At 38.5% G+C, this 16,715-nt stretch overlaps 3 protein-coding genes across 5 annotated transcripts; 1 reads left to right on the top strand and 2 right to left on the bottom strand.

The window, feature by feature from the left end:
- The first annotated feature begins 806 nt into the window (after window positions 1–806).
- LOC113575626 (trypsin-3-like) lies at window positions 807–2,967 on the top strand. Its single transcript, XM_027007222.2, has 4 exons — window positions 807–1,068; window positions 1,202–1,455; window positions 2,003–2,139; window positions 2,428–2,967. Exons 1-4 carry the CDS (start codon window positions 851–853, stop codon window positions 2,575–2,577), a joined length of 759 nt encoding a protein of 252 aa, XP_026863023.2. The 5' UTR covers window positions 807–850; the 3' UTR covers window positions 2,578–2,967.
- An 80-nt stretch (window positions 2,968–3,047) lies between these two features.
- On the bottom strand, window positions 3,048–6,653 carry si:dkeyp-84f3.9 (zinc finger protein 234). Its single transcript, XM_027007217.2, has one exon. It carries the CDS (start codon window positions 6,408–6,410, stop codon window positions 3,651–3,653), a length of 2,760 nt encoding a protein of 919 aa, XP_026863018.2. The 5' UTR covers window positions 6,411–6,653; the 3' UTR covers window positions 3,048–3,650.
- An 89-nt stretch (window positions 6,654–6,742) lies between these two features.
- LOC113575624 lies at window positions 6,743–15,326 on the bottom strand. 3 transcript variants are annotated; one of them, XR_004776552.1, is made up of 4 exons: window positions 15,270–15,326; window positions 14,355–14,441; window positions 12,181–14,152; window positions 6,743–6,863 (listed from the first exon to the last, which is right to left on the bottom strand). XR_004776552.1 is itself a non-coding variant. In XM_035530490.1 (3 exons), exons 1-3 carry the CDS (start codon window positions 15,155–15,157, stop codon window positions 6,772–6,774), a joined length of 225 nt encoding a protein of 74 aa, XP_035386383.1. In that variant the 5' UTR covers window positions 15,158–15,318; the 3' UTR covers window positions 6,743–6,771. The 3 variants fall into 3 exon arrangements, 1 of the variants encoding a protein (XP_035386383.1); XR_004776551.1 differs by having other exon boundaries at window positions 15,112–15,318; XM_035530490.1 differs by lacking the exon at window positions 12,181–14,152 and having other exon boundaries at window positions 15,112–15,318.
- Window positions 15,327–16,715: the final 1,389 nt, after the last annotated feature.

Here is a 16,715-nt window from a genome sequence, read left to right as displayed (position 1 = left end):
TTCGAAGCCCCAGAATGTACTTTTAGCGCAGAGCTCGGCTATGGCAGTGAGTTTCAACAGCTTGACATGTTATCCTAAACCTCCCTAACACAGCAATCGACGACAATTCAGTAATCAGTAATGGTTTGCAAATAAACAGAGGAAATTACATTTCTTTTTATTTCTGTTCATGTGTGTGAACATGCGTTCACGTTTATGTGACTGTGCTCCACTAACCGTAGTGTCGGTCCGTGATTAAAGTAAAAACAGACGCACTCATACATGATGTAGGCTACAGAATACATGCCTAATTATACATTTCGACACCTTGAGGAAAATAAGAAAAACCTTTAAAAAAAAAATAAAAAATCTTGAGATCACGAGAAAAATAAGTAATGAAGACGTGATCTAATCATGAGATAACAGTACAAATAAATGAATAAATAAATAGGCCTAGCTCATAGCCCTTCTGGACTTCCTTAATTACGGAAAAATCGGATTTTATTTTTGAATCTGCTGGAATTTGACATACACGTTATGAGCGCTGAACATATTAAATATGCACATTTTGCAGGTGTTTACACAAAGTTAATAATTATAATCCCCAATAATAATATAATCCCAAAATAGCTCAGAAGCACATTGTTTTCCAGTGCTCTGACAAATTGGCCTGATAGATAAGAGCTTGATAACTAGTGCGATTAGATAGGAGTACATATCTGATTCATATCCACAAGGCTGATTGTGTTGGCGGATATGTGTGGGAGATGGTTCATTGATATGGAACTGAACAGTCTGAGGCTTGACAGAAAAACACCATTCTACGTTTAAGAACAGCCTTCTTTGAACATTTTTTTTTCTAGATCAGGAAATGGATTTTTTTCATGGTAGACTTGTTTTCTGCATTTTGTTTCTTCACTACCCAGTCACTATCCCTGTCTATGATGATAAAAATAAGATTGTCGGAGGTTATGAATGCCAAAAGAATAGCGTACCCTACCAGGCGTCCCTGAATGTTAGACGTCACTATTGTGGAGGCTCTCTGATCAGCAACTTGTGGGTCCTGTCTGCTGCTCATTGCTACTCACCGTAAGTAAGATTCAGTTCATTGAACATTTTCCCTTAAAGTGTCTTCGTTTTCCTTTCCATGTGATGTGATGGCATTTCTGTTATTTTCACCTGTACGCAAACAGGCTTACTGATTCGTGTGTCTTTTAATCAGCCATATCCAGGTGCATCTAGGTGAGCATGACATCACTGTGAAGGAGAGCACGGAGCAGATCATCAACTCTTCCAAAGTTATTATGCACCCTAGTTACATCAGCAGCAGCCTTGACAACGACATCATGCTTGTTAAGCTTAGCCAGGCTGCCACCATGAACAACTTTGTTCAGACCATACCCTTACCCAGCAGCAGTGTGCCTGCTGGCACCATGTGCCTGGTCGCCGGATGGGGGAACACTGGAAGCAGTGGCAGTAAGTGCTCTGTTTTACTTCCTTTGAATAAACTGTTTATAATGTAAGAATGATGTGTTAGAAAAATATGTACAACAACATACTGCACTTTAGTATAATGCACTATGATCATCTAGTTAGAGAAAATGGTTAAATTGGTTATACTATTTATTGGTATAGCTCAGTGGTTAAGGTACATGACTTGTAATAGGATGGTTGCCAGTTTGAGCCCCACCACTGCCAAGCTGCCACTGCTGGGCCCCTAAGCAAGACCCTTAACCCTCAATTACTCAAGATGTACTCATAATTGTAATTTGGATTGGATAAAAGTGTGAGATAAATGTAAATGGTCCTGTTTATCCTACGATCTGTGAAGTTTGTGATGAAGATCATGTACTTTGCTAGTGCTACTTGTTGGTGAAATATAGGAAGATATTGCATGTACAGTAACTTATTAAAGTTTCTCATGAGGAAACCCTATGTCTCATCATGCACCATACACTGAGCATTGTGTTCCTCAGAACTATAGCTAATAGATTACTGTTGGCTGCGATGTTTCACCTAAAAGCAAACTATGCTGACCGCCTGATGTGCCTGAATGTCCCCATTCTGAGTGACACTGCTTGCAAAAATGTGTACCCTGGTAAGATCACCTCCAACATGGTCTGTGCTGGCTTCTTAGAAGGAGTTAAAGATTCTTGCCAGGTACTGTGAACATCAGAACTCAATTATCTTTCTTTGTTTCAGTTTACTGATCATTTTGGTTATGTGGTATAGTTCTTAATTTCAGTATGAGATTGCTATAAAAATATGAAATAATGATAGTATTTATGCTATAAATGTTACTCTATGTCATAAATAATATACTAATAAGTTAGTGATCACATTCAGAAGAAGAAAGACAAAAATCCCAATTTTTTCCTATTTCCTTTGTGCTCTGGCTAATCTATAATCTATATTCCTTCTCCACCCCCTAATCCCCACTCACCACAGGGGGATTCTGGTGGCCCTCTCGTGTGCAGTGACCAGCTGCAGGGTGTTGTGTCCTGGGGTCATGGCTGTGCTCTGAAGAATAAGCCTGGTGTATATGTCAAAGTTAGCCAGTACACCACCTGGATCAGGGACACCATGAGCAAAAACTAACGCTTTTAGATGTTACATTTTGTATCATTTATGATGCTTATAATAATAACATCCAACATTTCAGAATAAAGAAGTAAAATGTATATTTTAGCATGTGGATACCATCTCTTTGGGGGAGCCAATGAAAATATTTGGGCCATACATCACTGAAGACATGGAAATGAGAAGCAGAGTGCAAAAGACCTTGTGAAATGACTCTTTCTGGTACTATTCTTTCTCTCCATAAAAATGCTTGACATTGGCAGTGGAGTTGGAAGCTTGGAAGAATCATTACCATGTCGTTTCAAGCCCATTGCAATTTCACTTGAGATGTGTAACATAATATTCTAGATTGTGAGATGACAGCATAGTAAACATCTATTTGCTAAATGCGTGATTTATATTTGCCATTACAGATACATTTGGTCCACTGAAAACTCAGTATTTAGCTCTCAAACCTTGAACTATATACATAAAATTTACTAGTCAAATACATTTTATAAAGCTTTATTAGGGTTCACTTTTCATAACATTCACTACAGAGAGACATCTCATGTGTATAAAACATATAGATACAATGCTTAAATAAAAACTTACAAAACCTGATTATACAAAGTCAAAAATACACTTCACAAACGATTCTGTGTACAGCGCACCTTTTACACTGCCAGGTCAAAGGTCATGTTCTCTGCTGGGTTTTCCAAAACAACTTAAGCACAAATATAATTATAAGATGAATTTGGACAGTCTTTCCAATTTTGAACTTCCTGAATCAGTTGATTTTGAGTATCATTTTTCAGAACTACACATATCTCACACCAGTGGTTTATCGGAAACATCAATAGGTAAAAAAAAAATAATAATAATAAAAAATAAATCAAAACTTCAAGCAATTCTTTATCCAAATTTTTAAAAATTGCTAACTTATCTTTTTCCTATAGAAGCATCGTAGTCATTTTTACATGATAAATAGTTCAGTTCCCCTTACAGTACAAAATTAGTAATACACAGACGTGCACTGTGGTTGTGTTTTAAAGTGTCTAAGAACAAAGTATGAACTGAGGTTTTTTTAGCATTATATGCTATAAAGTCATTTATATCTTGCCCCTGGCATGTTCTAAGTAATGTTCATGCAAAGCTGGAAGAAGAGCAAAGCAAGCACTACATTCTGCACATTCTAGAAGGCCTCTGCTCCGTTCTGGCTCAGTGGTTGGGTCACTGAGCCCTTTATTCATTTTCCCACATTTCACAGACTTCTTTCTCTCTTCTGATTCAGAACCTGTTGAAAGAACTGGCATGGATCTCTGTGGGACGCTGTTGTGCACTTCTTGCAGTGTCTGTGTTTGAATCATATCTGTAGGGATAGTTGTGGAGGGACTACCGTGCCTGATATACTTATTAGGTCTTGAAGTATCTGGGTTAGAGGTAGAATCACTGTTGAGGTTGAGGTCATCTTTGTGGTGTGGCGAACGTCGCCTGTTCTTCCCGACAAAGTTGGTCAGTTGTTCATAGTTGCCATTGCTCAAATTTAAGCTTAAATCTCCTTTAGGTGAATGGCTGAACTGATGGTTAAAAAGCAAATCCAAGGATTTGAAGCTGGCATCACACTTGCCACATTCATAAGGCTTCATGACGGACTGCACATCAGTGACAAAGGGCGTGTCCACCTGCGTGCTCTTAAAACAGTGTGTGACTCTGTGCCGCTTCAGGATTATGGGATTTGCAAAACCTTTGCCGCAGATGTCACATATATGGGGCATGCTGGACTGATGCCATTCCTGCAGGTGGTTCTTCAGATTTACAGCATTTGAAAACGTATGTGGACAAAGGGGGCAAAAATACGCATTAAGCTCTGGATGCTGCTGCAGGTGCTGCATGTAAATACTGACAAAACGGAAACCCCGCCCGCATTTTGGACAGAAGAAGCGACCTTGTCTCTGTTTATGCAAGCGCTGGTGACGCCAGAACTTGCTCCAGTTTTCCAGGATCTTCCCACAGTGCCCACAGGTGAAGCTCTTGCCCTGGGCATGAGTAAGCATGTGGGCTCTCAGCCTACCTACGTGTCTGAAGAACCGTCCACACCGTGGACACACGTATTTCCTTGGGTCAGATTTCTGGTCTAAACTGTTCAGCTGAGATACAAAGTAACTTGTTCTGAAGGGCTGACAATGATCGTGGCTGTTTTGAGAATCATACATGGAGCTGGCCATTACCTTTGGAGGGCAAGTTAGTAAAGAAAGGTATTTTTTACATTTCCGTGACTGGGAAACCCCAGATTGTAGTGTTTTATTTGGCTTAGTTTGATGTTCCTGCTGAGATGGTTTGGATGGGCTGGGACTGGGCGATTTTATGGGCATTAATTGGGCTATATTTGCAGTCTGAGTGTCTTGAACTGTTTCACTAGACTCAACATTTTTGTTTTGCAACTTGACTGAAGGCTGACGGTTGTATGACTTTGTTTTTGAAAGCCACATTGAGAAGCAGTATTTTCTGTGAGTGTCAAGCTCAGAGCGAAGGCTATACGTTTGACCGCAACTATCACAGATATAGCGGTGGCTGTCAGTGTGTGTTTGCAAGTGAAGATCATAGTCCTCCCTGGTATTAAAGCACTTCTTGCAAAGGTGACACCTGAAGATTACCACACCAGTCAATTCCATTTCTTTCAAAGTTGAGTGAGTATGCTTTTTCCCTTGGCAGGTATGTGCCTTCAGGGTCCCGATCTGAGAAAATCCCTTTCCACATTTGGAACACAGAAAAGGTTTGACAGACCAGTGAACTCTTTCATGGACACGCACTGTACATGCTTGAGTGAATGCTTTACCACACACCTTGCAAGCGTATGGTTTCTCCCCGCTGTGAATCCGCAGATGTATTTTAAGCACAGATCTGTAGGGAAAGACCTTACCACAGATAGGACAAGCTACAGGTGTTCTGCTTCTGCTGAGAGGGATAATGCTCTTATCGTGGCACTCATTTCTTAAATCTGGAGTCAAGTTCAACTGGTTTCCCGTCATCCGCCTGGTAGCAGTAGCTCTGCTTCGACTTCTGCTGGAAAGTTGCATGCTCAAAGTTTTAGGGGCATTATGAATCTTACTGTGTGATCTGAGGTTGGAGAGCTGAGCAAAGGCTTTTCCACAGTCCTGGCAGCTGAAAGGCTTCTCACCTGTGTGCACACGCCTGTGGATGACGTATGCGGACGCATGATTGAACGGCCGCCCACAGTACTCACATTTTATAATTTGCTTCTCTTTGCGCGGGCGCCCGCGAGAAGAGGAACTCTCCTTTTCTTGCAGGATGTCAACAACCATCTTTGCATTTCCTGCTTTAGCATCGTGTCCAGCACTCTGTGCATTCTCCTGCTTGTCCTCTGTGAGCAGCTCGTGAGGTCTCTCTGGGGTCTTGTTGAAGTCATCATTTGAAGATACGACTCTCTCACTTGCTGGTTCAGACTGATCAACAATTAAAGAAGACCTGCAAGCATCAATTTCTGTACTGTCAAGTACGTTACTGGTGTTAAGTACGTTACCACCATCATACCTTCCTTCCTCAGAATTGTTTGTGTTTGCACGGTCATCACAGGCTTTACCATGTAATGCCTTGCTGTTAGTTCCTTGCTTTTTCTTCTTGACAAATACAGATTTTATTGGGGTTGGACGCTGAAATTGAGGATAATCCAAAGAGTCATTGGTATAAGTATCCAGTGGCTCACCACAGCCTCTTTCCTTTTCAATATGAAAGTTATTAGGCAAGCTCTCCTGCTTTTTTGACTCCTTCTTTATGGAATCCTCACCTATCTTATGTTCATGTGTGGCCCTGTGTGAATGCTTGATTAGTTCACTGCCTGACATTCTCATCTGTGGTTAACAAAGAGTGCAAAAATGACTCTCTATTCAATTTCCATCCAACTCCACACACCATATGACTTATGCAGGAGACATAATAGTCCTTACAATAAAGCTTCATATGGTTGTAATGGTCAAAGTCAGGCTTGCAAAGCAGTTGTGCAACAACAGCTTAATGCTCTCTAATACCAGCATTTTTACATATGAAGCCAGTATTTATAAATAGATTCTGAGAGTCTGATAAAGCCAGTTTTTGAAATGAATCCTCTTTATAATATATATATATATATATATATATATATATATATATATATATATATATATATATATATATTATATGCTTATATACTCTTGCAGCTATGAACATGTTGCTTCATTGCCTCAGCTTATCCGCCTCAAGCACAAAGTGTAAATCCTTTTCTGGCACCGTTTTCCTCTCAAGCAAATCAGCACACAACCAGGGATCTAAAAAAGAAAAATAACATGTAAAAGTATATGTAAGATTTTGAACCACAGTGTTGCATAAAATCAAAACTGAACATTAACACACCAAAGCAATCTCAGAGGCTTTTTGTAATTCTAAAAGGACTTGCTAATATAAGCAAGAAGGTAGAGCATTTGAAAGTTAAGCTCTCTCTGGGTCAAAACCACTTCTAAAGTGCAATGTGTTTTTACTTAATTTGTTTTTTAAGCAGCAATCAGTGTTTGACTACTACATACCCCATTGCATTGTTACACTCACCCTAAGCTTCAGAATGGAGCTAAAAATCTTACCCAGACCCAGTTAAGCTTCATCACTTAATGCGGCCAGAAAGTAGGCCTTTAACCGACGTTTAAAATAACCAACCACAGATAACTGGTTTTGCACAGTGTATGTAAGAACAGCTTCAACTGTCTGATAAAGTTTGATACATATTACTAGCTATACACCCCCACCCAACACACCCACACATACATTTACAGCATTTAGCAGACACTCTTATTCAGAGCGACTTACAAAAGTGCTTTGTCATTTACTCATAGAATACATCCTAGCCAGTGCAGCAGGTTAGAATCCAATACACCAATGATCTAGAATATAGGGATCACTAGAATTACAAAATAAATAAGTTCCATCTTAGACAATGATAAGTGTAATAAACAATAAGTGCTAGAATTTGATAAACAACATCAGTGTAATAAACAAACAATACCCTACAATAAGTACTAATTTAGTCAGTCAATATAGGAGCAGGGTCAATTGTCATTTAAATATTCCACAAATAGATGAGTCTTCAGGTTGCATTTGAAGACTGCAAGGGACTCTGCTGTCCGGACAGCAAGTGGGAGTTCATTCCACCATCTTGAAGCCAGGACAGAAAATAGTCTCGATACTTGTCTTCCATGAGACCTGAAACAAGGTAATTCGAGCCGAGCCGTACTTGAGGTTCGAAATACTCGAACCTCAAGCCCATTTTATTCCATTTTGGCTTTGTAGGCAAGCATCAAGGTTTTAAATTCTGATGCGTGCAGCCACTGGAAGCCAATGAAGGGAGCGCAGCTGTGGAGTAATGTGTGAACTTCGGAAGGTTGAAGACCAGTCAGGCTGCTGCATTCTGGACATGTTGTAGAGGTGGCCCTTAGAGGATGGCCCTTAGAGGATGACCAGCAAGTAGTGAGTTGCAGTAGTCTAGCTCTGAGATAACAAAGAGACCTGCACAAGCACCTGGGCAGCTTCCTGAGAGAAAGGGCCGAATCCTTCGTATTTACAAAGGAGAAATCTGCAAGACCGAGTCAGATTTGAAACATGAGTTGAGATCGAAAATTGGTTGTCCAAAGTTCTGCCCAGTCTATGGGCAGCTTCGGATGGTGATACCAGGGAGTTCTCGAAGGAAACTGAGGTCATGGTAAGGGTTGGGAGTACCTGGGATGTACAGAAGCTCAGTTTTACTGGGGTTGAGCTTCAAGTGGTGGGCTATCATCCATGATGCAGTATAGTGCATGTACTGCACTAAAATGAAAAGTAAGGGGCAAACAGTTTATAGGACACTTTATAGGTGCAACATAAGAAACTAAAGCCTGTAAACTGCAGTCACATACGATCTGTATTAACCATCCTGTCCTTTAACAATGGTTAATTTCTAACCTCAGGATTGAAATGACCTGGATATTTTTGGATGGCAGACCTCATTTAACTCAGCCGTGACAGTGTAATTAATAAAAGAGCGATTTTAACACTTGCCTGAAAGTGCTTGAAACTATGGAAAGTTCAACAAGATGAATGGGAAGAATATATCTTTTTAAATTATTAATTTATACACACACACACACACACACACACACACACACACACATATATATATAAACACATGTAAACATGTTGACATGGAACACCCAATCAAGAATGTAAAGTGTATGTAAAGTGGCTTGCAAATCAGCAAGCATGACAAAACCTGTGTAGGTTAAATGTATTGTAGTCCACATTCATAAAATACTTACATATGCTCTTACATTTGATCTACAGATCATGACATAACCACCAATGTAGGGACACATCATTAGTGCCTATTGTTTTTGTAAACAAAACCATGTGATCATGATGTGCGCCATCTGTTTTACACATGATCACGTGTAATTGACACCTTACCACAAGGTGGTCAAAACAAACATGAGGTCATATAGTCATATGAGTATACAAAAATAAATGGTGATGTTGCCTGCCAAAATTAGTAACATGGAGTTTATCTAGACCCAGGCAGCAATCTGTTCGAAATGTACATCATAAGTGGTATTTTTAGATTAAATTTATGAATCATGTAAGTGAATCATTTTGACAGTGTGAGAACTACTACCCCCTATTCTGGGATTCTACTGTGTTTCCTGTATATTTTAACTAAACCAAACATTATTTGATCTCGGTAGGCTAAATATCAGAAATTGTGGTCGAATTTAAATTTCACAGTAGTTGCATTGTTTATGAAGGAGAAATGTAGACTACACAATTCTTACATCGACAGTTGACACTGAGAAGTGTCTGAAAATGAGGGACATTTTCCTGGAAAGCCCACCCACTGACAAAAGTAAAATGCCGTTATCCATGTAAATTTCTAGTGTTGTTTCCTAGATCTTAGCAAGTGGGAATAATTAATAGTACATTTCAATTGAACTTTACTCTGTTTTATAAGAAGAACGGTTGCACTGTACACCAGTCCATAACAATAAAGGTCCAAATAAAAACCAGTGTCATACAGTTTTGCCATGTAACTCCATAGACTACCACACACTAGTCACGTGTCCTAGGATTTTAACAAGCATGACAATGGATGTGAGACTTCGGTAGTTTTCCCAATAGCAGCAACTATTATTAATTTTTTATGTTACTGTTATTATTTTTGTTATTTAAGTGTACGTTGGCTGTACCTGTTGTGCATTATGGTGAACCAACTTAGATTAACACAGTTCAGGTATTTATAAAATAAAAGCCTGGTTATTGTTAATTATGGAGCTCACACATCGCATCTATACAAAATAAAGTTTGTAACTAAGCACACAGAAGATGCAGTGAATATTTAGTTAGCTTATTCCAGTCCAGGTATCGACCAGAAAAGAATAAATGTTTGCATTTACAAACAGCCTTCCCCCAACACACTTTTAATTTGCAACCAATTTAATTTGGGTAGATTCACTGTTGTATTAACCAAATATAAAGTTCAATTACATTATTGCATATTCAACATGATTTATCCTCCTATCGTGGACATTACTAAGATGGACCACACCGACCACACTAATCAGAGTCTGTATGCATATTCTGTATCTAATGCTCCATTCGTCCATCCCCATGCTGTCATGTCTCCTCACAGACACTGCACTTCATGTGCCACCTGTTACTGGATTTTCTTCAGTTTTCTGTGGTTTTTTTCATTTTCTGTTCCTCATGGAAATTCCCAATGTTGACCTGACACTAGATGTTAGAATGGCTTCTTGACCTTGTATTGGTGTAATGGCCATGATTCATGGATTTCTCCTGATTCCCATTAATTTCTTATTTGCATCCTGCCTCACTTTTCACGTTAGTCATGTTACACACGAACAAAATCCTCTGACCTTTTATGTTATCATCATCATCATCATCTGCCAATTCTTATTTGCCTAAAAAACAAACAAAAACAAACCCACACAACCCACTATTTGCCTAATTGCCTAGACACTTTAGTAGTACATTAGTTAGTACATTGCCACCTATAAATGCTACATGTTGAATCTGGATAAACACAAGAGAGCTTGATAGTTGTCCTGATACAATCATAGCCTACTGTTCAAAGGTTACTAAGGAAAATCACATGAATGAATGCAAATGAATGATCTATTGGATAGGATGTGCATATTTTAATGTTTTTATTATTGTTTAATATTCTTTATATATTTAATATTAAGTTATTATAATGTATAACATCAAATATTGTAGTGATGCATAAATGTCATTTCACTGTGTCTGAATTCAGTAATAACAGGACTTGAACATCATACCAGGGAACCAGAAAATGTTTTCTTTCACATTCATAAGGTATTCATTAACATAAAATAGATATGTTGTTTTTCTATTATTTAGTTAGTCACTGCTTGTACAGTTGTTTATGAAATACCATCATGGATCAACAAAGGGTATTGGCTGCAGGTTTGACTCACTTGCTCTCCCTACTACCTACCATAACATCTAAATTATGCAAGTCAATAACATATCAAGTCAGTTATACAGTCCACTATATATCAGTGGACTCACAAACACTGACAATATATTAATTAAAAAAAAAAAACAACAACACTAAAGAATAAAATATTCACTTTGTGGTGGGTAAAGCTTATTTTTGCACGTAATTCTACCCGCTCCAATTACCGACGCTTTCAGCTCAAACAAAGCAGATTGCTAGCTGTCTTAACAGGAAATACGTCACTATAGCGCTAGTGGAAGCACATTAAAAGGCCACTTTGTACCACCGATCCATTAAAAAAACTATACACACACACACAATATATATATATATATATATATATATATATATATATAGAGAGAGAGAGAGAGAGAGAGAGAGAGAGAGAGAGAGAGAGAGAGAGAGAGAGACACTATACTACTATGTATGCATAACAGATTCTATAGGTTTGATCATTTTGATCCAGATTCTATAGGTTTGAGCCTTCCCTTAACGTAAGGTTCCAAATCAGATCTTTTCTGAAAGACAAGATTTTAATTTCTCCACCAGTAAATCTGTCATCTAAGCGATTGTTGCTGAGATGTTTTGCACGTTTTGTCCTTCGTGCAATCTTGGCAGCGACTTTAGGAACGTCCAGACAATATTCCAGGGGGAAAAAAAAACATTAAGTGTGATCTGTGCTTCGGGCGCCTGTAGCTTTGGCATTTCTTCAAAACAAACTGGTTGAAACAGATACTGAAAATACTGAAGAGAGATCAAGAAATGTACCCGTACCTTATATACCTCTCAAGGAACAGCAACAGCTGAACGTGCACGATCATAATATCACTAATTAAGTTGCTGCTACTTGCAAGAAAGCAGAGGGGCAACCAGTGCTGTTAGCTAAATCCACTCAGCATCAATGCACACTACACCGCTTTTATTAAGCCTGTTGCAAGCCTCTTTGCTCCATCATTAGCAGTTGCAGATTTGCACTTAACTAAAAGTTCAGTCACGAGTACTAGTTGGAAATAGTGCAATAATGTCAAACCGAAAACTTGTTTGAAGAAAGGCTTCCGTGTTTATTTTCGACATACAAGACTTGGACTCACTGTGCTTTCCGGTACGCCACTGACGGGAGGGTCCTTGGAATCGCCTTTTATCAACTTATGAAAATCCTCGACTAGCTCCCGTACAAATACTTCCTAAAAGAGCCAAGTCATTTTAGCTGAAGATTATATATTTAGCTAACAACGCTTACTCGTATCCATTAGCTTTTCCTAGCCTCCTGCAGACAGCAGTCTCACAGCATATTACCAAACTTCCGTTTCCGTCTGAGTCAGTCCACTGCGCGGTTACTTGTGTACATAATGAGGCTAGGGACGTATATATGACTCATTGTTAGTAGTGTAGTTTTTTTTTGACGGTCTCCTAAATAGCACGCCAGTGCATGTTCTGTTTTCCACTTGATTTATATAAGTAAAGGTACTTTTCTTTTCGAATGCTGCAGACTTATTTAAGTGTGGAGGCTGTAGTTGCAAATTGAATTAGCTTTATGGTTTCATCAGCACCGTCCACACACGTAAAATTATTTATTCAGTGAAACAGGTTACGGAGGTGAAGGAAGGAATTTTCTAAATGATAAAAAAAACACAAAATAAATTAATTATTCTAATTTCTTAGGAAAACCAGAAACTATTTTAAGATACAGAAATGACCAGGTAAAACTACTGATTTTATTAGTACTAAAGCAGTTGGTTCAGTTTTTTAGCACTGGGATGGCTGCACTTGGGACTTGCAGAAGTCTATTCATTTCAGTAGTCTTTTCCACTCCATATTCATTGTCATGTAATTCAGGGTCAGATTTCATAGATAGACTAGGGGAAAATTCTGTTTGTGTTATCTTATCAATTACTACTACCTGCTTAGTTTTTATTGTCAATAGGTTTGTGTTACCATATGTCTTAATGTTGCTGAGGTCTTGAAACTGAAGGGTCATTTCACTGCCCCCTTTATTATGCGCCGACGCATATGGATCTGATCTTTGCTGAGCTTGACTGGGGGCCATCTGTACTACAGTCTCAGGCCTGAATAAAGTCTGCTTTCTTGTGCACCAGTGCTGTCTGGGCAACTGTACAGAGACCTGTGCATACCCCAGACTTACTTTTTGTGAGGTCCTATTTGGCATGTTGTCCAAAGTCTGTTGCTCTCCGTTTGCACCTCTTACTTTGGTAATGTTGATGTGGTTGATTTTTACATGGTTCCTGAGGTGTATGGGATGACCAAATTTCAAAGAGCAATGCTGACAAGTATAGGGCTTGTACAAGGTCTCAGCTGACAGAGGGTCTATTTGCACCTGGCCAGTGGTGAACCTTTTAGAAGGGCTGGCCTGAAAGGACCCACACCTGTGGTGAGGTTTCGGCGGTACACTGCTGATCAATAGAATCCCACAGTGGCTGCAGCCATATATACAGGTCTTACTGTGAGTATCAACATGCTCAATCAGCTGGTCCTGTCTGCCAATCTCATCATGGCAAGTTGCACACATATACTTCCTTCCATTGTAAAATCTCTGAAAAGTCTCCAGCCTTACAATTGGCCTGAAACGCCACCAGAGTTTTACAGTCTGTCCGGTTGTGTACCTAGGCTTAGGAGCTGGTGAAAGGACAAAAGGAACAGTGTCCTTAACAATGCCAATGTTCTTTGCAGTCTCCTCTAAGACCTTCAGCTTTGATTCCTGCTCTTTAACACTAATAATCCTGTTCTCCATGGCATTTTTGTGATTCAGTACATAAGAGGCTTTATGGTTGTGTGAAGAACTGTGAGCCCACATTTCTGTATAATCACAAAAACTAACACCACATGAACAAATGAAGCTGACGAAAGGACACACATGCTCTTCGAGTCTTTGTCTATCAATGAACACTGTATCACAGGCCAAGCAGAAGACTGGATTAACGGGTTTCCACAGATTTTCCACGTCCCAAAGACGTGTGTTCTTCCCTAAGGGATGGGCTATAACAGGTCCTGCTTGGTGTGTAGGCATTTGTTTTTCGAACTGTTCTTGTATCATGTTCTCCACGTCTATTAGGGAAAGAGAGTGGCAATCAAACTTTAAAAATTTCAAACCAATAATTTTCAGATGTAACCGTGCCTGCAGAGGGAGTAGATTTTTAAGATATCTGATATTTCCTGTTCAGATATGATGAAAAACTGCAAAAATTATACTTATTATTCATTCATGTTAGATGCATGGCATCATGATGCATCCGAAACGTGACTTTACCCATTACTTTTCCAGCTCTGTCTGGCCAGATTGGGAATGGATGAGGCAGAGAATGAAGGATTGACTCATGACGGTGGCATCTGGTACCTGGAATCAGGCAGTAGAGTGGGAGATTTTAGATATATCTTCAGGTAGGACGTAGGGCTTAAATGGCATGTATATTGTCTACAAAATGACTATTCAAATTGCCATTTTAAATGAAGCAATTATTCTTCCATTTTATAAAATCTTTCATAAGATAGTTTGGAAAATACCTATAAAAATACATATACATTTTACATATAAAAATTTCTGCCATACAATCAATAGGTTGTACTCAAACAATATTACAGACTTCAATCAAGGAAAAAAGTAAGAAACGGAATATAATTATCACGTTTTCATTAAATAAGTATTTTTTTAAACTTAATTTTCATCTATTGCTAAGATGGCACCTATTTCTTTATACAACCGTGGGGGAAATCATATTCAATCTTAACAAAGGACAGTTTTCACTCGTATCCACTAAATATATTTAAAATTTATACTCAGTTTTGTTTATGTTACTATGGTTTTAAAATATTTTCTAGCCCTAGGATATGCCTACACGTCACTTATCGATGTAAACTCAAAGTAGACAGCTATGGAGCTATCGTAACTATATCTGTATAAACCACTAAACATCAGCATACCACCAATTCATCTTTGATAGTTATTCACATATAGTAAATATCCAAAGTGAATGTCTTGTAGCTAGCTACCTTTGTTATGCTTTTACCTTCGTTATCCAACATGAACTGGTTAGAGCGATTGTGCAGATCCATATGGCTCCAATCGCATTATAGCGTTCGTATTTCCAGAAAAAAATAAAGCTCTTAAAGGCTACTTTCTTCGCCTTATCACGAAAAGCACAACATATGTAACCTAGCTACTTACCTAATGGAAATACCGGGGACTTATTTTAACATCACAAACCACTGTAAAGTAGTTTTTTCACCGAAGAAAGACCGCCTATTTTTGTGAGTTTTACACTACCCCTAGTGTTCAGGAGTAAACATACAACCGCGTAGTGTTCCATTAAAAAATAACTGCCTAATACAACCTGAAAAGTGCGCAAATTTCGATTTCTTTTAGGTATTTGGGCAACTTCAGTCACAAGATCTACATTTATTACATTTAAAGGCCCGGCACAGTAGTTTTCTTCAGAATGTTATATTAGCAGAAAGCTTGTAATTATCTTCATATATGTGCTTTTATACACTACAGTGTGCATAAAATAACCTGTAAAGTTTTCTTTCTTTCTTTTTCTTTTTTGTATACTGCCCCCTAACAACTGTTTAGGAATTACACTTCGTTTGGCGTTATCTATGACGCCGTAGATAGTGCGACTTCAAAACAGCCAATCATAAGCTACTTTATATTGCCTATTCATGAACTGTGAAATGACCCTCCCACACTTCAAGCAATCTGCATAGGTATACTCCAGAAACAGAGATGGCACACGCATACAAATGCTCAGTTTTTGGATGCAAGCAGGAGAAAGGTTACTCTACATTTTATTCCAGAAAACAGAATTTCTTTTTGTGGTTGTAGCGACACCAAATACAAGAGATTTTAGCAGGCACTTTACTGCAAATTGCTTTAAAAATTGGCCTTAATACAGCTCCCGATTTCTTTATTTTTAATTAACATTGATATCATTTAACACCATTCACTGTTAGGGTTAGGAAGCAATGAGAATATAACAAAATGTGCAGGCTAACGTTTGCTAATTTTATGTAATTTAGCTCAGCTACAAATTTATTTTTATAACGTTATGATACACTGACATTTTTGAAACTGCCAACAGTCACCGATTTTCCCATGTGTAGCTCCTGCCATGTATAGTCAAAGCCTGTTAGCTAGACCTGAGTAATCAACCAAATATAAGATAGATAGATAGCTAACGCTAACTAATCTTTAATGTAAACATGATCACTATGTTAGAAATGCCAGGATCATGCCGCTTGAAATCCGTTCTTAAAATATGAACTGTGCAGTTAATTTAATCAGAGAATTTAATTCGCCTCTACTTAAACATGGCATAGATTCTGCTGTTGACTGAGACCCCCAACAGACTTTCATCTCTTCATGTTCATACAAGTAAAGTGTTGATGCGATCATATTTGCAGCCTGCTGCATACTGACCAGCTTGGCGGTTACGTTTAATTCCGAGGCTGTCAATCAATCTCACCCTTTGAAAATTCTAAACACTCCTGTTAATGTCGTTTCAGGGAAAACTTTGAAAGTAACTCAAATATATTACATTCTTTACGGAAATATTTGTTGTTTTCACAGATTTAAAAAAACAGCTGTGCTGGGCCTATAACCAGTGCATTTACA

The sequence above is a fragment of the Electrophorus electricus genome, chromosome 10, assembly GCF_013358815.1.
Source record: "Electrophorus electricus isolate fEleEle1 chromosome 10, fEleEle1.pri, whole genome shotgun sequence".
In the NCBI taxonomy this organism is placed as follows: domain Eukaryota; kingdom Metazoa; phylum Chordata; class Actinopteri; order Gymnotiformes; family Gymnotidae; genus Electrophorus; species Electrophorus electricus.
This window is presented reverse-complemented; position numbering and strand designations above follow the sequence as displayed.